Source organism: Sinohyriopsis cumingii, chromosome 2 (genome assembly GCF_028554795.1).
Source record: "Sinohyriopsis cumingii isolate HCF-2022 chromosome 2, ASM2855479v2, whole genome shotgun sequence".
In the NCBI taxonomy this organism is placed as follows: domain Eukaryota; kingdom Metazoa; phylum Mollusca; class Bivalvia; order Unionida; family Unionidae; genus Sinohyriopsis; species Sinohyriopsis cumingii.
The window spans coordinates 50136318-50158164 of record NC_142962.1 but is presented as its reverse complement, the minus strand read 5'-3'; the positions used below and the strand labels follow the sequence as shown (position 1 = coordinate 50158164).

General features: G+C 33.7%; 1 protein-coding gene across 1 annotated transcript in view; it reads right to left on the bottom strand.

The window, feature by feature from the left end:
• The window catches only part of LOC149804815 (kinesin-like protein KIF16B), a 145346-nt gene that overhangs the window by 65062 nt on the left and 58437 nt on the right, over positions 1-21847 (bottom strand). Inside the window, exons 9-12 of the mRNA XM_089944906.1 lie at positions 20580-20652; positions 16291-16358; positions 6425-6525; positions 2911-3033 (exon numbers count right to left, since the gene is read on the bottom strand). Of these exons, the coding sequence (XP_089801032.1) occupies positions 2911-3033; positions 6425-6525; positions 16291-16358; positions 20580-20652 (365 nt within the window). The remainder of the gene's footprint in view (positions 1-2910; positions 3034-6424; positions 6526-16290; positions 16359-20579; positions 20653-21847) is intronic.

Sequence of the window (21847 nt, the reverse complement as noted above, 5' to 3'; positions counted from 1 at the left end):
GTGGACTAGATTTTTCTATCCTATATTCTTTAACTTATTTACTCCTCACATGGAAAACCTATACAGATGCAAAAATTTATGCACAATAACAAACCTGGATATGATATAAAAAATGTAATATATAAAATACATTAATAGAACAATTATTTATCTTCTTGCCGCAAGCAAATATGTGTTTTGTTAAAAAAATAGACAGATATACTAACAGCTATATGAATAGATGTATAAATGGCTGTATGAACAGATGAACAACTGTATGTATGAACAGATGTAAAAAAATATGTATGAACAGATGTAAAAAATATGTATGAACAGATGTAAAAAAATATCTATGAACAGATGTAAAAAAAATATGTATGAACAGATGTAAAATAAAATATGTATGAACAGATGTAAAAAAAAATATGTATGAACAGATGTAAAAAATATGTATGAACAGATGTAAAAAAAATATGTATGAACAGATGTAAAAAATATGTATGAACAGATGTAAAAAATGTATGAACAGATGTAAACAAATATGTATGAACAGATGTAAAACAAATATGTATGAACAGATGTAAAAAAAAATATGTATGAACAGATGTAAAATATGTATGAACAGATGTAAAAGAATGTATGAACAGATGTAAAAAAATATGTATGAACAGATGTAAAAAAATATAGATGTAAAAAAATATGTATGAACAGATGTAAAAAATTTGTATGAACAGATGTAAAAAATATGTATGAACAGATGTAAAAAAGTATGTATGAACAGATGTAAAAAAAATATGTATGAACAGATGTAAAAAAAATATGTATGAACACATGTAAAAAATATGTATGAACAGATGTAAAAAAAATGTTTGAACAGATGTTAAAAATATGTAAGAAAAGATGTAAAAAAATGTATGCACAGATGTAAAAAAATATGTATGAACAGATGTAAAAAAATATGTATGAACAGATGTAAAAAAACATATGAACAGATGTAAAAACTGTATGAACAGATGTAAAAAAATATATATGAACAGATGTAAAAAAATATGTATGAACAGATATAAAAAAATATGCATGAACAGATGTAAAAAAAATGTATGAACAGATGTAAAAAATATGTATGAACAGATGTAAAAAATATATGCATGAACAGATGTAAAAAAAATATGTATGAACAAATGTAAAAAATATGTATGAACAGATGTAAAAAATGTATGAACAGATGTAAAAAAAATATGTATGAACAGATGTAAAAAAAATTGGTATGAACAGATGTAAAAAAAAATGTATGAACAGATGTAAAAAAAAATGTATGAACAGATGTAAAAAATATGTATGAACAGATGTAAGAAAATATGTATGAACAGATGTAAAAAATATGAACAGATGTAAAAAAAATGTATGAACAGATGTAAAAAAATATGTATGAACAGATGTTAAAAAATATGTATGAACAGCTGTAACAAATATGTATGAACAGATGTAAAAAAATATGTATGAACAGATGTAAAAAATATGTATGAACAGATGTAAAAAAAATATGTATGAACAAATGTAAAAAAATATGTATGAACAGATGTAAAAAATATGTATGAACAGATGTAAAAAAATATGTATGAACAGATGTAAAAAATATGTATGAACAGATGTAAAAAATATGTATGAACAGATGTAAAAAAATATGTAGAACAGATGTAAAAAACTATGTATGAACAGATGTAAAAAATATGTATGAACAGATGTAAAAAAATATGTATGAACAGATGTAAAAAATATATATGAACAGATGTAAAAAAAATATGCATGAACAGATGTAAAAAAATGTATGAACAGATGTAAAAAATATGTATGAACAGATGTATAAAATGTATGAACAGATGTAAAAAAATATGTATGAACAGATGTAAAAAAATATGTAGAACAGATGTAAAAAAAACTATGTATGAACAGATGTAAAAAATATGTATGAACAGATGTAAAAAAATATGCATGAACAAATGTAAAAAAATATGTATGAACAGATGTAAAAAATATGTATGAACAGATGTAAAAAATATGTATGAACAGATGTAAAAAATATGTATGAACAGATGTAAAAAAAATGTATGAACAAATGTAAAAAAAATATGTATGAACTGATGTAAAAAAAATGTATGAACAGATGTAAAAAAATATGTATGAACAGATGTAAAAAAATGTATGAACAGATGTAAAAAATATGTATGAACAGATGTAAAAAAATAGGTATGAATAGATGTAAAAAAATGTGTAAAAAATATATGTATGAACAGATGTAAAAAAATTATGTATGAACAGATGTACAAAAGATATGTATGAACAGATGTACAAAAAGTTGTATGGAAAGATGAACTAACAGCTGTGTGAGCAGATGTATAAATGATGTAAAACCAGATGAATTAACAGGCGTACAAACAGCTTTTGAAAACAGATGTACAAAAGGATGTATGAACAGATGTACAAATGGATGTATGAACAGATCTACAAATGGATGTAAGAACAAATGTACACACAGATGTATGAACAGACAGCAGAAACACAATACTGCAGTGGATGTATAAAAGTTATCCTTTACAGATACTGTCCTGAATAAATATTACTAAAAAGAAACGTTTACAAACTAATATTTGGGACCCCAAGTGGCCAAGTGGTCTAAAGTGCTCACTGTTTCAGATCACTGCCATCTCACCTGTGTCTGTGTGGGTTTCGAGTCTCAGTCTCGGCTAACGTGGGTATGTGAGAAAGCCTGTCAGTAGCTTCTCGTGAGTTGATGGTTCTTCCTGGGGTTTTCCAGGGTTCTTCTTTCACCATTTATACTGGTTGCCATGTATAGCCTATCTTGTGTGAACAATGGATTAAACCCTACAACAACAACACACTAATATTTATATTAATAACAGCCTAACTTACTAGTCACCATGATTGTTCGTGAGTTGCCACCAAGACTGTCTTTCAACAACCAAGTCAGCACTGAATCTCTATATGGAATAAACTGATTCTTCCCTAGTTTGACTCCTTTCTCAGACATCTCAGCTGAAAAAGAAAAATATAAAAATGAAAAGAAAGTTTTACAAATATAGTCATGTTTATATAATTGTTTTAGCAATATTAAAACTGCATATCTCTTCTACATATAACAGTATAATGTGAGTTTAAAACATTGGGTAAAATGATGTGCTTGGGAATATCTATCAATCACAATATCAAACAATAAGTGGATATTAGCATTTTAATCTACAGTAAAACCCACTCTAGTGAAAACTATAATATAAAGGACACCTGCTGAAAGCATTACTGAATGGATTTTCTTCAGTTAGTTGAAATATTTCTCATATAATAAAGGACACCTGTCAATAAAGGACAAATTTGTGTAATCCCTGCATGTCCTTTATAGGCATGTTTTAATCTACATTTTGTATATTATTCATATACTACAGATGTTGCAATGTCCAAATAATTCAGTTGCCCCCTACTGTTATAAATTGTGACTGATAACACACAAATAGCCAATGCAGTCTTCCCATAATCTAGTTATAATATCACTCTCATGGCTGTTTATAGCACATGATCTTGTGAGCAAGCCAACAAACTTGCCTTGATTGTTTCTGTCTAAAGTACAAGTCATAGGGGTCTTGTAGGCGTTCAATATCAATATTTCAGCAACAGGTGTTATTTTTCAAAATCGGATTACATATACATTTAAGTGGTAATGGGACACTTTATTCTGCTCCTTGTCCATCAAAAATTCCTGGGAAAATCATTTTATAAATGCCCCAAGAAATACATATTCAACAAATCAATTAAATTTATGTCAACATCTTTACACAAGACCAAGCAATAGGTCTGTTAAAACAACTAAGATGCAGATTAGTCAACAATCAGGAATGAACCAACTTTGGTAAAACTACTTTTAAGTATTCAAATTTAGAACAACAATTAATAATTTATTTAAGATTAGTCGAGGATTCTACAGGACTACATTGACCTATACTTGACTAGTGTTGAGAAATTTGTTCTGTGCTTGTGTGTGTGAGAGAGAGAGAGACCAAGAACTGTGTTCACTATCTGTAAAATCATTTCAGTGTTACCAATGTTGCAGGTGTTAAAAGATGCATTTGATATGGTTCTTTTGTCAGACAGAAGGAATTCAAAATTAAGAGAACCCATTACTCTTTCTCTATCTCTCACACATACACACACACATAAACAGAATGTGGTTCTCGACACTCACAGACACAAACAAATTAGGCAAGTTAATAGGAATCCTCACAAGATCATATGCTATAAACAACCACAGCAGTGATGTTATAAATAGCTTATGGGAATACTGCATTGGCTACTGGCACATGCTGTATGACTACTAATTATCAGCTAATGTGAAAGAACATCATCGGTCACAATTCACAGCAATAAGTGGCAAATATGTTAAATGGACCAATCAATCAAAATCTATAGTATCTGTATAATTATTTTCAAATGCCTTTGCAGTATTCATATTTGATTTGAATGAAAGGTATGGACTGCAGTGCAAAGTGAACTTGGGTACTTGTTGTTGTTACGTATATTTAATTTGTATTGTTTGCTTAACTTAGGTCCATAGGCGCAAGTTGTCAAGAGAATGCTTACATAGCTAACTTTTGTCCGTGATTGTAAGTTGGAAACAACTTGTATACACTGCAAGAGTTCAATGTTAGTCTTGATTACAGTTAGACTAGGATTTTCTATTGGAAATCTTTACATTCTATTATGTTGCAGGTAAAGTGAAAATGTGTATAAACAGAGTCTTGATAAACATATAATTCATTCCTGTTCTATATCAAGTCTGTGGGAATCTATGATCAGAATTTGCAGCTATGTTATTGACATCAGATATAATTCTAGTGGAATTATTTATTTAAAATATTCATTAGAACTACTAAATTACTCACTGACTCTTGAATTACTGTAAACTCATTCAAAAACATTCTGGATTGCATCAATGTGGTACATCAGTACATTCAAGACTATTTTAATTGATTCTGAACATTCTACATTTCGGAAATGTGATAAGGCTTTTAGGATTATTTGGAATTTAATCCATAATACTCTCTTAAATGTTCACTCTTATTAGAGAAAATTAAATTGTTTGTTGATTTCACTTAAAATTGCTTGTTTCCCTTTCTGTTTCATAATTTAAGACCTACAATTGTAACATTATGTAATAATGGCTATTCAATACCATTGTTTAAAGTTGTAGTTGTTGTTGTAGTTGTTGTAGGGTTTAACGCCATTTTTCAGCACGCGATAGGCTATACATGGCGGCCAGTATTAATGGTGGAGGAAGAAACCGGGAAATCCCCGGAAAGAACCACCGACCCTCGAGAAGCTACTGGCAAGCTTTCTCACATATCCACATTGGCCGAATCCGAGACTCGAACCCACGCAGACAGAGGTGAGATGGCAGTGATCCGTAACGGAGAGCGCTTTAGACCACTCGGCCACTCGGGGCCCCACATTGTTTAAAGATGTTTCTGTGAAGACATGTTGACAAAAAGACATATCCTTACCTAGTTCTGATATTATATTTAAATGTTTCTTTCAACACTGTTATGACTCTATGGTCTTAAAATTAGTAACAAGAAAAAAACAAAACCCAAAAGGTTTTGTATAATTGGAAAATATAATCTATTTCCATATAATATAAAGTAAAAGAAATAAAAAATAACCTACATTATGGTGAATGAATTTCTAAAGTCCTAAATGTTCCATCAATTCCAAAAGTTTCAAATAATCTGAACGAGTTCCAAAGGTATTTCAAGTGATAGTATGTAGTATCAACAATATGTTATAATCCCAAAATGTCTTTAAATGAATTCACAGTAATCTGGTAATATCTATACATCCAGATGGTCTTTAAATGAATTCATAGTAATTATGAACAGCTATTATATATCTAAGTAGTCTTTAAATGAATGTTAGAGCACTGTAATTCCAATGAATGATTAAATTAAATAAATGAATACTCTCAATAACTCTTCCAAGCCTGGCAGTACTATGACAAATGCCTAATTCTATGTATTAATGCTAATATGCAATAGACAGAATGCAATACAAGGCTTTGAATTAATCGTCTTGGCATTTCAAACTCACTTAATCAGTAAACGGATCAGCTGATCTAACACCAACTAATCATAAATTTGGTCACCTTGGCCTTTCAAAACTCAGGTCCTGGAGTTAGGTCAGGTGATGTTTACCTGAACTATAGCATATCTCAACCTTGGAACTTAATGAATGAATTGACAAACTTTCAGGGCAAACTTACTACTGACAAGAAATTTAATATTTAATTATTATTAACTAAATAATCCTTATAAACTGTAATTATGAATGATAATATATATAATATAGGTATACATAACAACACTAAACAGACTGGTATCCATACCTAGTTGAGATATTACATTGCCAAGGGACACAAGGGATTTATTTATGCTGCCTCCTTCTCGTAACCTTACACCTGTGGCCCCAGTAGCTGCAGCTCTTTCACTGAAATTCAAACAAATATTCTCTTGATAAGTAATGAATCATAAAGATAACTAGGCTAAAGATAACTAGGCTAAAGATAACTAGGTTAAAGACAACTAGGCTAAAGATAACTAGGCTAAAGATAACTAGGTTAAAGACAACTAAGCTAAAGATAATTAGGCTAAAGACAACTAGGCTCATAAAAACATGAAACCAGCTGTCAAAATACTTGAAAAATACATATTCTGTATATTTATGAAAACTTGTTTACCTTCTCTGATCTGTTCCCATAATAATATACAGTGAAGAAGCAATTTCTGGCAAAATGAAAATCCCCCAAATATACAATCTACTGGATAATCAAAAGAAGTACACTGCTCCCTCAATTACTCATGCCTGGATAATTCATGAACACACTTAAAACACGTGGCAGGTGATTATCCCCGTTTTTCTAAAAAATGCAACTAGAATTTAGCCTAATTTGTTGAACTGCAATCAAACCTGGTAACAAAACCATGATATAGTGCTCATTTTGTCATCATAAACAGTGGTTAGTGTCCAGAAATCAGAATCAACATCATGAAATTATCATCTTTTAGTGAAAAGTCCTATATTTTGTTACCTTTTCTTTAGAAAACACAATTCTAAGTACACAGTAAATAACAACGTTTTATCAAATTTTGACAAATCTGCAACAGTTGAAGAAATATACATCAATGAAAGAAGTTTTGTGAAGTGAAAATTTAGTTCCATATTTTAATTCAGTTTAGTGTAAGCACCATAAATGTGATGTGCCCTCTTATATTCAAATGTGAAAATTGTCAATCTAACATCACAGCTATGTTGACGGGCATTCCTGTGAGAACCTAACTGACTGCCAATTGTATTTTGATCTCTGATTTGTGGACATATTTGATGTACTGTTAATTAAAAGCAGAACAACTTTTAATGATCATGGCAGGGCAACCAAACAATAGATCGTAGTGAACTTAGAATCCTAAATTAGCAGTTACAGATTGGCTCAAGGATGAGCAGAAATTTCAGTATTACTTGCAATGAAATCATGACATCCATATTTCACTAATAAAACAATTTAAAAATTAGAGATTCTACAATAACAGTTGTCCTAAGAAACAAATGTCTCTACTTTCGAACAAACAGAATCTTGTTTTATCATGCAAAAAGCAATGATGTAATACACTAAGTTTTGCTGGTGAACACTGAGGCACACATACTGATATGCTTAAGAGTTGTTTTTCACGATCTTTAAGAGATGGGTTATCTTCAAAATAAAGGTAATTTATACCAAAAAGCAAACAATGTAACAAAAGCTGTTTACTGACAATTATTCCCAGTGTGATTATAAAACAAATATTTAGCCATTAAATAGTACTGCTACACACACCCTTCCACTGTCTTCTTGATATTTAGTTGGAATGGCACCCCCTTATTTATTTTTCAGAGGTCCCTCAGAAACATGTACCTCGCTTATAGTGCGGTCTACATTTATGGACCCAGTTGTGCATGAGATATTGAGGGTGAGGTGTACATCTGATTTTATTGTTCTAGTGCTTGGGAGAAAGAACTTTTTGGACATTAATTATGTATCTAAGTTTCTCGTGGTACCAATAAAATTTACACAGAAGATGATTTATATTGGCATACTTACAAAGTAAACTAGATCTGTGTGTATACAACACAATTTGTTTTTTGTTTGTAAAACACAAGTGCCTCCATACAGACCAAAAGGTCTAAGTCAGAAAGGTTAAAATATTCGGAAAATTTCAACAAACTGATATAGCTTACCTGCCATATTCCCAGACAGTGTTGGGGTGGGGGGACCAGAAAAGTGAGTCTTTAAGTGGGGGGTTGGGGGCAGTGCTGGTGAGCTAAAAAAAAACTGATGTCCAATTGAGAAAAAGCTATCTTTTCATATAAGCCTATATGAAATTACTGGAAATTCAAATCTGATAAAAAATAAAATAACAGAACTATTTTCTTTGAAGCATTTAATATACTTACAAACCAAAAATAGTTGTTTGGCTTATTATAACATTGTCCAATCGCATCATAACACACATATGCTGACATATAAACATAACCACACAGACATTAAATACAAATATACCAAGTTCCTGTCTTTGAAATTAATTGGACAGTGGAATATTTTCTTAATTTGCTTCAGTCCTTGCTGCTGTAAGTAGTTCAGGGAGAGGGCATTGATAGTAATAGAAATATTTGTGTTCGTCTTGTTACTCATTTGAGACTGGATGATTCTGATGTTCTTAGCACAGAAAATGAATTTTCTACATCTGCATAGAAAATGATTTTTCTACATCTGATTATTCTACATCTGCATAGAAAATGATTTTTCTACATCTGCATAAAAAATGATTTTTCTACATCTGCAGAGAAAATGATTTTTCTACATCTGCATAGAAAATGATTTTTCTACATCTGCATAGAAAATGATTTTTCTACATCTGATTTTTCTACATCTGCATAGAAAATGATTTTTCTACATCTGCTGTCAGGGAGTTGTAATCATGTCATGTAGCAGTGCAATGTCATCAGATGTCCTACACTGCAGATTGACAAATGTCTATATGGTGTTTGGACTGTATGCAAAAAATAAAATACTTCCCCTTGATGTCATGCTTCAGAAAATCAAAATGACTATCAAAAATTTAGTTTTGCTGGGCTCTGCTTATCTTACTCATTTTTTCCTAAATTAAAGCTGCATTTTACCATAAAAAATGGACCACATTTAAATACTATTCTGACTATCATAATAATCATTGTTTGTGTATTATATACAAAGTAAAATCCAACTTCAAAGAAATGCTGCCAAAATCACAAACCTGCCATAATCTTTAATAACGATGGTTTAATCATTCACTTAAGGCAAGGATGTATTGTATCTCAAGGATGTTACCTATAACTCAGATATTCTAACAAAATGGGTTGTTCCATATATTTTACCTATGTAAATTAGTCTAATGGACTCTGCCACAGCATTGTTCAAAAGGACTTAACACTGCATCATCCTAGTATACTCAGCAAAATAAGTAATGTGTGAAATGGTGGTTGTTTATCTTTTAATCGATTCCACGACAATCGGCTGTATAACCTGGTCCAAGGATATCTTTACATGGACTCTAAGCAAGACTGTTTGCCATTTATATGGACTACATGCTGTGGACATGTATTTTAGTGGTAAAAAAAATGGTCACCCTCCCAAAGATTATTGAAAATTGTGTTTATCATAACATGACCATGGCAGGGGGTTGGGGTGTCAATTATTGTATTTTTCACATCATGTTATGGCAGTTATGATATAATGGCATGAAAACGTGATAAGTTATCTACATATGGATACACTCATGTACACAACATTTCATTTGTTGACTTCATGTGGTATTTGCCTAACTGTATTAACAAGGTTGTTGTCACAAGGTCAATGTGCCAAAAAAATACCTAAAATATTTTTATTTAATGAAAATTGATGCAAGGGTCTAAAACAATCATCTGCACAGTAATAGAAGTATGCCCAGCACCAAATTTCATTCGTCTATCTCAGTTTTTGTGCATTCTGACACACTTCTCACAAAGGAGAGACAGGACCAAATCAAGATGGACAGGACTAAATCAAGACAGGGCAGGACCAAATCAAGACAGGACAGGACCAAATCAAGGTGGACAGGACCAAATCAAGGTGGACAGCACCAAATCAAGGTGGACAGCACCAAATCAAGATGGACAGGACCAAATCAAGATGGACAGGACTAAATCAAGACCGGGCAGGACCAAATCAAGATGGACAGCACCAAATCAAGATGGACAGGACCAAATCAAGACGGACAGCACCAAATCAAGACGGACAGGACCAAATCAAGGACAGGACAGGACCAAATCAAGATGGACAGGTCCCAATCAAGGTGGACAGCACCAAATCAAGATGGACAGGACCAAATCAAGATGGACAGGACCAAATCAAGATGGACAGCACCAAATCAAGATGGACAAGACCAAATTAAGATGCCCCTTCTGCATGCAAAAGAAGCATACATTAAAGCAGTGCAGTTTCTTTGAATATGCAATATTAATAACAACATTATGTAAAAGTTGTTGTAGGATTTAATGCCATTTTTCAGCACACGATAGGCTATACATGGTGGCCAGTATCAATGGTGGAAGAACCTGGGAAAACCCTGGAATGTACCACTGACCCAAGAGAAGCTACTGGCAAGCTTTCTCACATACCCACATTGGCCAAACCTGAGACTCGAAATGATGTAAAAGTATACATCCACCATGAAAATTCCATGTTGTTATTTGTCTGAAAATTTTCTATTTTGAAAAATGCACCTACATAACCTGCGCAATTCTGAAATTTTCCAACTATACATATTTATTTTAAAATCACCAAGACTACAAAATCTGAACTAAACAAGTTTCCCAACAGACAATATGTAAGGGATGCTTGCAATGGCATCTACATTACTGCACAAGACCTATGCTTGATGTGCACTTAATTTTGATTATATTGGCAGAAGTGAGTGCCAAAGTTAAACAAAAATAGTATATTAATGTGTGATGTGATTAGGAATTTTAACATAGCTTTAAAAAATTTTCAGTCATATTGCTACGATGTCTGCAGTGTGGCAGTTTATAGCGATATCTAGCACTGGGGCAACCTGATTATTCTTGGAGATTTCAACTTTCACTTTGACTGTCCTGGAAACTCAAATACATCAAAACTCATAGATTCTATTAATTTTTCAACCTCAAACAGTCAGTTAACCAACCCACCCATAAACATGGTCACATTTTAGACTGGATTCTTCATAGACCTGATGATAACATTCTACGGTCCTCCCTGATATCCCATGACCTTGCATCAGATCACCTTTGCATTATATGCCATCTTGACGTATCAGTCCCTAACACTCCACCTTTATCTGCTAATAAGAGAAACCTCCATATGATAAATAGAACCAAACTAATGCATGACATCCAAGCTAGCTAACCTAACAACTTGCTTACCTCCTACCGCAGAACAACTCGATAACTGTCTGTGTTCATTACTTGACAAACATGCCTGAGCTACCAAGTCCAGAGTATCAATTCAAAAGTGTTCTCCATGGTATAGCAGTGTTAGGGTCCAGCTTCGCACTGCTAAAAGAGACTGCTGTAAAGCTGAGAGGCTCTGGCCTTCCACCAGACTCACTATTCATAAGCAAATCTATGAAGTTGCTAAGAAGAATGTCACAAATATAGTCCATGCAGCGAAATCAGCCCACTACACTACTAAGATCATGAAAAGTTCCAGCTGCAAAGAGCTCTTCGAGATTACTAACAAGCTAATGTCAAGGAACAAATCAACACCACTTCCAACTACCTTCTCTCCAGTCGACCTTCTGGACATGTTTGCAAATTTTATCCGTGACAAAGTACAAACCATTAGAGATAAGCTTGACACCACAATTTCAATTGACTCGTCGTCACCATACAGTTGGGATACAGAATTTGAGCGGCAACCATTAGCAGCATTTGAACCTGTCTCTATGGATTTCGTACGTACAATCGTGATGAAGAGTGCACCAAAGTCATGTGAACTTGATCAAATTCCAACATCAATGCTGCTTGAGTGCTTAGATCCAGTATTGCCTTCACTAACTGATGTTATTAATACCTCTCTCTCATCTGGGGAATTCCTATCATTTTTCAAAACTGCCATTGTAAAGCCTTTGCTGAAGAAACCAACACTAGACCATAACAATTTAAAGAACTACCACTCAGTTTCTAATCTCCCATTCATTTAAAAAATCTTAGAAAAGGTTGTTCTATCCCAGCTTGTATCTCATCTAAATTCAAATAGTCTTTTTAGCAATGTACAATCTGCATATCGCCCTTGCCACAGTACTGAAAATACTCTTCTAAAAGTAGTTAATGACATTCTCTCTGCTTTGGATAGCGGAAAGATTACAGTCCTCACCCTCCTTGATCTGTCTGCAGCATTTGAATCAATAGACCATGATATATTACTTCACTGTATCCAGCATGTATTTGGCATTCATGATACAGCCTTACTGTGGTTCAAGTCCTACTTGGTCAACAGGACACAAATTGTATCTGCAAACGGAATACACTCCAGCCCAGTTGATATATTTTGTGGTGTTCCACAGGGGTCTGTTCTTGGACCTGTTCTCTTCATTCTGTACGCTCAGTCGCTCTCAAGTGTCATAGATCATCATCCAGTGTCTCACCAATTGTACACTGATGACACCCAAATATACAAATCTAGCCACCCAACTGAAGTTGATGCTACCATCCAAGGTGTAGAGAGGTACATTTCTGATGTGAAATCATGGATGACTTGTAACAAGCTGCAGATAAATGATGATAAAACTGAGGCCATTCCGATCACAACACAAAGACTTTCTCATTCACATCCTTTACCTCAAACAATAAATATCAGCAACGCCAACATTAAATTCACACAAACAGTATGAAACCTAGGTGTTACTCTGGACAGTACTCTCGCATTGCACCAACATGTCATGAACATATGCAAGGCTGCATATCTTGAGCTGAGACGCATCAGCTCAATTCGCAAATATCTTTCAGCTGATGCCACTAAAACACTTGTGTGTTCATAAGTACTTTCAAGACTGGGCTATTGTAACTCAATTTTGTCTGGTTCATTTCAATATCTACTCCAGAAACTTCAAAAAGTTCAAAACACAGCTGCTTGGATCATACTTAGAGTACCACGATCAGAGCACACCTCTCCGCTGCTCTGTACCCTACACTGGCTATCCATTCGATCCAGAATCAAACACAAAATTTGTTCTCTGTGCTACGTTTCACTGTCGGACTCCAGTCCAACATACCTATCTGACCTCACCCATGTGTACACACCAGCAAGATACTTGCACTCCTCTTCTGACAATCGTATACTCATTATTCCCACTATGAAAACAAAGTCATACGGAGCGTTCTTTTGCATACCAAGGCCCAGCAACGTGGAATGAATTGCCCACTGAACTTAGACACAAAGACACAGTGATCACATTCAAGAGGGCTCCCAAAACTCACTTATTTTGACTGCAAGAGCAAACTTAAAGACCTAATAATGTTTCCTACCTGAAATATTCTCAGCATGTATTTTATTTTTTTAATGTTTTTCTAATTTCATGTTGTTTGTTTTTGTAATAATATTATTATGTTTCTTATCTTATAGGTGTTGTCTAATGTTGTAAAGCGCTTAGAGCTTCTAAAGATTAGGCACTACACAAAGTCCTCATTATTATTATTATTATGCCGCATACATGTAGAATGATGTCCCACCCAGTCACATTATCCTGACACCAGGCTGACCAGTCCTAACACTAACCTTTTAATGCTGAGCACCTAATAAGGCAGCTATTATTACCATTTTTAGTAAGTCTTTGGTATGACTCAGCAAGGGTTCGAACCCAAGGCGGACGCTCTAACCACTAGGCCACCAGAGGGTATATTAATGTTGTATGTCTATATATAGTGAAATTTCGCTACAACACACATCATTACAACACAAATTCAGATATAGCGTGATCATGGTGACTCCTGAAATGTTGTAATATGTAATTTCACCAATTTCTTGAAGTATTATACAGCTATGGTGACAAAATAAACAAACAATTGATTAATACCATATATACTCACTTGTAAGTCATGTCAAACTGCAAACAACGAAGATAATGATCTGCCATAGAATAATGCACTTGCAGATCTAGGTCTATATCGTTTGTTCTACTGATTACTCCTAAAAAACTGCATTATGCAATGGCAGATCTGGGTCTGTGCAATTTGCAGTTGGACTCAACTTATAAGTGAGCATATATGGCATATGTGTTGTATTCTTGAAGAAAGAAAAAATTAATCACTTCTAATTTTTTAAAAAGATGTTGACTCCTCAAAAGTATTAATCTAATTATCACTGAATCATCAACAACAAAGCCATTGACTTTCTTGGTGTTTGTCATCAATGTATCATGTTTAAAACTGTCGCTCAATCCATGGTAAATAGCCAATAGATGTTTGCTAATGCTAAAGTTACATGTATAACTGTACTGTAACTGTTACTGACCACTGACTGGAACAGAACTATTAAGTTGTAGGAGTAGAGGAACTATTAAAATCAACCATAATACTCACCATTCTTTTTTCTTGGCAGTAGTGAAATGTCATAGTCATAAATAACATTTTCAAATAATGTTAGTTTTTTTTTTAAATATATCTTTACATTTGTCCTATTTTTTTAGGCACTGCTTCAGTGGCCTAAGTGAATAGTACATCCACTTTGGATTATGTTCACACTGCAGATACAAAATGCTATACAGTATTTCATTCACACTGCAGATACAAAGTGCTATACAGCATTATGTTCACACTGCAGATACAAAGTGCTATACAGTATTATGTTCACACTGCAGATACAAAGTGCTATACAGGATTATGTTCACACTGCAGATACAAAGTGCTATACAGTATTATGTTCACACTGCAGATACAAAGTGCTATACAGTATTATGTTCACAATGCAAATACAAAATGCTATACAGTATTATGTTCACACTCCAGATACAAAGTGCTATACAGTATTATGTTCACACTGCAGATACAAAGTGCTAAACAGTATTACGTTCACACTGCAGATCACACTGTAGATACAAAGTGCTATACAGTATTATGTTCAAACTGCTGGTACAAAGTGCTATATAGTATAACTTTCAGTCAGTGACCTTGATATTTTACCTTTTGACCCCAAATTCTTCCTTATCCCAAATGCAGGCCATCCACAAACTTTGGTTGAGGTATGTCATGTAGAACCAAGATTATTTTTCTGAAACCATTTTCTTCTTTCAGTTCGTGACCATGACCTTAAACTTTTAGAGTAAACAATTAATAGGTTCTTCCTTTTGTAAAGTGCAAGCCATCCACAAAGCTTCATAATCAAAGCTGATGAAGAACTTAAACTATTAAACTTAAACCAGTTCTCTTCTTTCAGTCTGAGTGAATGTGACCTTTAGGGTCTTTTTTAGCCCCTAATCAACTGACCCTTCCATGACCAAAGTACAAGACTGCCACAAAGTATGGCAAATGCAGTTGTTTGAGAACCAAAGTTATTGTGCAGAAACCATTTTGCTGCTTTGAGCAACACTGACCTTGAACTTTTTAAATGCAGGATGGTTCAGTTATCTTAATATAATAAATCTGTGAGAAAAGGTTTCAATTTTTTTGAAGAAACCTGTTTTCTTGGAAATGTGTCATATACAGCCACTATAAATAGAAAATAATGAAAATACACGTAGGTCTATGATGGACAACATATTCTTATGCTATTCTTATGCAGCAGTCTTCTTTTTTAGAATATTCTGAAATTTATATCATGTGTGTGATTAAAGAGATGAAAATAATGACAAACAGCTTTTTATTGCTTTATTTCTATTTTCTTCTTAATGTATTAAAAAAGTGTAATCCATAAGAAGGCAAACATAAGACATATTTAGGTGAAATAAGCATAATGATTACACCAAAAGCATAATGGTTGGCAGGTATGTATTAGTACATATGCAAGAAACTATCATTAGTGCACATCTGGTGAATTAAGTTCCAGCTATGTTAAGTAATATTCGAAGCAGACATCAAATCTAAGTTTTCAGGAACTTTGCCCAAATTTCACGATCCCTGAGACAGTGACTTCAAGTACACCAGTTAAGAGCCAGGTATGATTCTCACCTGCCTGCCAAGTCCACTAGGTGAATTTTGCTAGTCTTTTCACTGGGAATTCCATCTCTGATAGTTGCCTGTGAATGAGAAATTTAATTCAGATGCTAAATCTTATATAAGAAGTCCAAAAGTCTGCAGAAAAGCAAGACACTGCCGCACATTTCAGATGTACTTACCTTGTAAATTTATATACATGCACAAGGTCTGGATCATACAAAATTACTAATATATACACACATGAAATGTGTGGATCATGTACAACATTATCTCATACAAACATATGAAAGGTTTGGTTCATACAACATTACTCATACATTCACATGTGCAAGGTCTAGATCATACAACATTACAAGACTAACTAGATAAAATGAGTTTTGGTGAAAATCTGTTGTCAGTATGATCATCCATTCAGAAGGAGTTATGATAACAAGATTTTCAAGATGGCCATGATGGATGCTGTCACGGAATTGTGTATATTTATTGTTTATGAATGTTTGGAATAGAATGCACTCGAGTTTTATTCCTGTGAAGAGTATTAGCCGAGAGTGGTTTATCTATTTCATACTTTATTTTGATGTAGTGAGTTCAGTTCACTCAAGTATTCAATCAAGTTGCGAAAAAACAGATTAATGTTGCTTTTGTAAAATCCATTTTAAAAACGTTTATCATTATCCAGCCCTACATGCCATATTTTAATGAGTGAAAGCCACAGGCTTTGAGTAACCTAGGAGTAAGAGCCATTCATTACGAGAATAGTTCATGCATCAATAACCACCATGATCAGCAACAACAGCCGAGGACATGAAATGCATGCATCATGCAGTCCATTCATCTAATTCCTATACTCATTCACTACAAAGCTAACCTCTTAAAAGTAATCAGTCATAGCGTGCAATGCATATCCATTCATATGGAAAGTTTACCACCGAATAAACATGCTTATGCCTGTTTACAATACTTGTGTCTGCTTCAAATAATTGTGCCTGCTTCAACCTGCATTAGTCAGAAAGGGTTTTCTGAGTAGGCAATGATCTATATAGCATGAAAAAATCAATATGGTCATAAACTAAACATAAAAAACTTAACCAAGGTTAGACAAACATAAAATATAGGTCACAATGACCTTTCTGGGTTGTAAAGGTATATATGTGAATATTGTCACCGAACTAAATATCCAGACATTAAAATATAATTACTTTTACTCTCCATCTAGATAATTCCTATGCTAATGAAAATGATCAATTTTCTCAAATATTCTATCTTGAATTTTTCTATCTTGAATTCATAACCTTTTTTTTTTGTTAGTGTACTGATACATCCAGCAAGTTCAATGCTTGTACATTTATTAGTTAGTATATAGGTGCACCCAGCAAGTTCAATGTTTGTACATTTATCTGTTAGTATATTGATGCACCCAGCAAGTTCAATGCTTGTCATGAGTATTACTGGTAGGATTGACTAGGTTGCATTATATCTTGACTTAAAAATAAAGAGGACTTTCAAATAAATATTTATGTGTTTTTCTTCTACATATGAAGAATTTCGCTTGTATTTCTTATGTTTGTTTTCTGTTGGTAAAACAATCATTTTTTATACATGTATTTTCATTGTGCAGATGTTGTTGAAGTTGTTGTAGGGTTTAACACCATTTTTCAGCACAAGTTAGACAAATCATGGCAACCAGTGTAACTGGTGGAGGAAGAACCCTGGAAAACCCCAGAAAGAACCACCAACCCACGAGAAGCTACTGGCAAGCTTTCTCACATACCTATTTTAGCTGAGACTGAGACACAAACCCATGCAGACAGGTGAGATGACAGTGATCTGGAATGCTGAGGCTCCATATTTTGCACATGTACGGCTGCTGGTGATTAAGTGTAAACTGAACTCAAATTATATAATTAATGAACTTTAAATTTCTGTAAACTCTGGACAAGTTCATGAACCATGGAATATATCATGTTGTTTAACCTAGCTTAGAATAGTATTAACAAATTAAATTGATTAAAGCCAACAAATCTCAATCGCCACTAGAAACCTATCTACTATTTATAAACGTGACACAGATGATAATAATGTATGCAAATTGCTGACTGGAATAAGTTCTTATTTTTGGTACTGTTTCATAATATAAGGACCGACTTTGACAACAGAATGCTATGTTATCTTTGAAAATCTGAAAGATAATTCATATTTTCCTTAGAACATTCTGGAAGCAATCTTGACACTACAACTCCAAATATGGCATAAATGGCCTAAACATGTAAATGAGCCAAATTACTTCAACCAGTTCAGGAATTTAGTCACACAAACCATTATTTGCTATGATCTGGGCAGAAAGTGGGACTTAATGGGAAAAGCATCATATATATACATGCTTATAACTTAACCGCAAACTGTACAGACCCAGATCTGCTAGCACATAATGTACTGTCTTTGTTAGAAATACCGTATTTACCGTATATGTTGGGACACCGTATTTGTTGGGACACCATAAATTAATTTAAAAGTAATTTTTTTGTGCACTGTATGTTCTGGGACACATCGTTTTTTCGAGTTGTAAGTTGTGAGACAGCATTTAAATCATTCAAAAATTACATGTCGGAAATTGCACTCAAACTGAAATTTTATTTAAAAAAATATAAAACTGTATACTTGAAATAAAACTCTTCAATCAACTGCAGCAGCATCTCATAAACACAAGCCTTCTCCTGTACACGTACGATCTATTCTTTTGGTACATTAATATATTTTTAGCTTTCTCATACCGTGAAACCGCTCCGGTGGCCTAGTGGTTAGAGCGTCCGCCTCGGATGCGGGAGGTCGAGGGTTCGATCCCCGACCGAGTCATACCAAAGACTTACAAAAACGGTACTAATAGCTGCCTTGCTTGGCGCTCAGCATTAAGAGGTTAGTGTTAGGACTGGTCTGCCCAGTGTCAGGATAATGTGACTGGGTGGGACATCATGCTACATGTCTGTGGCATGATGCCCCAGTGCTAGACATCACCATAAACTGCCACATTGCAGACATCGTAGCGATATGACTGAAAAATTGTTAAAGCTACGTTAAAAATCCAAAATCACATCACATCACATACTGTGAAAAAATGTTAGAGACAACACACCACCTGAAGCGGAAACTGCAAGGACAAAAGTCAGATGTTTTCAAATCTGCACTAGTCTTGCTAATTCTCACACTTTTGACGCCCATCTTATAGTCAGTCCATCCAGGAATGCAATCAAAGTACACTAGAGTTTTATCCATGTTAATGATCATATTGTCAGCGAAATGATTTATTCATCACGTGATTTTATTTTGCTCCAAATCTTCTGGATGATGCTGGGTCATCGATGTTCGCGCACGAAGCATTATATTGTAAGCTTTAAAAACTGTTCCATTGTTTCACTTTATTTTAAAAAATGTCGTGAATACAGGTGAAAAGAAAAGATTGTCACTTGCACTCAAGTGAATGTGTTTTCAAATGATCATTTTTATTTGCTACATACTGTCATACAGTAGACCTGGATATAATTCAATCTTGATTATTTTGCACCCAACGCCGTGTCATGCGTGAATGGCGTATTTAAGATATCGGTTGACTATTTCCCTCTTATTTGCGATTTTGTTGGTTCCAGTTTTCAGTCGGATAACATGTTCAAACTTTGGAGCACAACCACACACAATTGCTTCTCAATGTTCATGTGAACAATGTGGTGTGTGGTATCGGACATAATTGATACACGCTACAGTATGGAATCCTACACTTACGGATTTCGTGGAAATATTTTATTCTTAAATGCTCATGTTGAAAAAAAGGAATAAATGATAACAACACAAGGTTAGTTTCTTTCTTTTTATCATCAATTCAACGTTTTATTTATCTATTTTATTGCAACGTGCAGTGGGGTGGGAGGAAGCACAAATGCAATACAATTTTATTTCATTTCTTAAGTCTTGGGACATATGACCAAAGTGAAAAAAAATGTTTCACCATAAGTTCTGGGACAGGAAAAAAAATAATTATTTTATCGTGTCCCAACATATGCGGTAAATACGGTAATCAGTATAACAAACAATATAGACCCTGAACAGGGTCTATGATTTTTGCTGTTGGGCTCAACTTACATTTGAATGTATACAGTAAGCATATTTTGTATAAAGATGTTGTACATTTAAATACTTCATGCTATTTATACAAAGATGAGACAATATCATGGTACAAAAATGAGACAATATCATGGTACATCAAAGACAGTAGCAGGATCAATCTCAATTAAAATGATTTTAACATTTACCTGAGTGAAGACGATTGTGAAGATAGCATGAGACCTGCTGCTGACATCATTCATGTTTGTGGAGGCTGTAGTCCTGGGTACAGTAAAAGTTAAATCAATATTCAATACTCAACACATATTCCAAAGTAATAAAACAAAACCAACTTGAAAATTAGAAAATTTCTGACAAGGGATACTTTGCTATAGCAATTTACATTTTCATGTTTAGATAAGACCAACATAAACTCCATGCTTTTCAGAATCTCCATATTTAAACCACAGTTCTGGTGTCTTTGAACACATTTTCTTGGTCCAAAGTTAATCAGGCTCCAATATTATGTAAATATTCTCATGCTAAAATTGAGACACAATTTAAACCTTTGCTGTCTGACTGATCAGTGCTTTGAAATTAGCCAGCAAATCAAACATACAAATTTTGTCATCTGATTGGGAAATTCTCTGAAATTCCAAATTTTTGTTTTTTGATTGATATGTGCCTTAAAATTAGACATTATATCAGATATCAAAATTTGTCTGACTGGTCAATGTTTTGAAATTAGCCAGTCAATCATACATCAAAAATATGTATTGTTTGATTGGTAAGCACTTTGAAATTAGCCAGCCAATCAGACATAAAGTTGGATTGTCCGATTGGTCAGTACAGTGAAAATAGCCAGCCAATCAGATATAAAGTTGGTTTGTCCAATTAGTCAGTAAAGTGAAAATAGCCAGCCAATCAGACATCAAATTGTTGAATCTGCGTTTGAGGCAGAAAACCTTTTAATAATCTAAGGAAATGCAATAGAATGTTTCATTTTGATATGAAAAAGTCATTATTCCTTAACTTTAAGGAGGTACAAAACTGATGAAACAGACCAAACTACAAACAAATACAGTTTACCAATTATGTTTCCCAGAGTATACTTACAAAATCATATTAATGTTATGGATATAAGCCTGCTACCTCCCAAATCAAACCCTACTAAACAAACAAATGTTTGTCTTTTCTATCTATATTGTATAGAAAAAGGGCATTAACTCATGCTCATACCTCCCCTGCCCTCACCAGGCTTGACTGGTTTTAAGATAAGTGATGTATCAATGAGGATGATTGGGTGGCAATGTGGCTGAAAGTGTTTTTAAGTAATGTGATTGGACAAGCATTCTCTCAGAAACATAATTTACTGAGAGAAAAATGTGCTTTCTCCTTTAAATACATTCTCTGATCACATTAACTTTAGGAGAATAGGTAACGGGAAAAGGGAATTGAGCATTCTACCTATACTTTG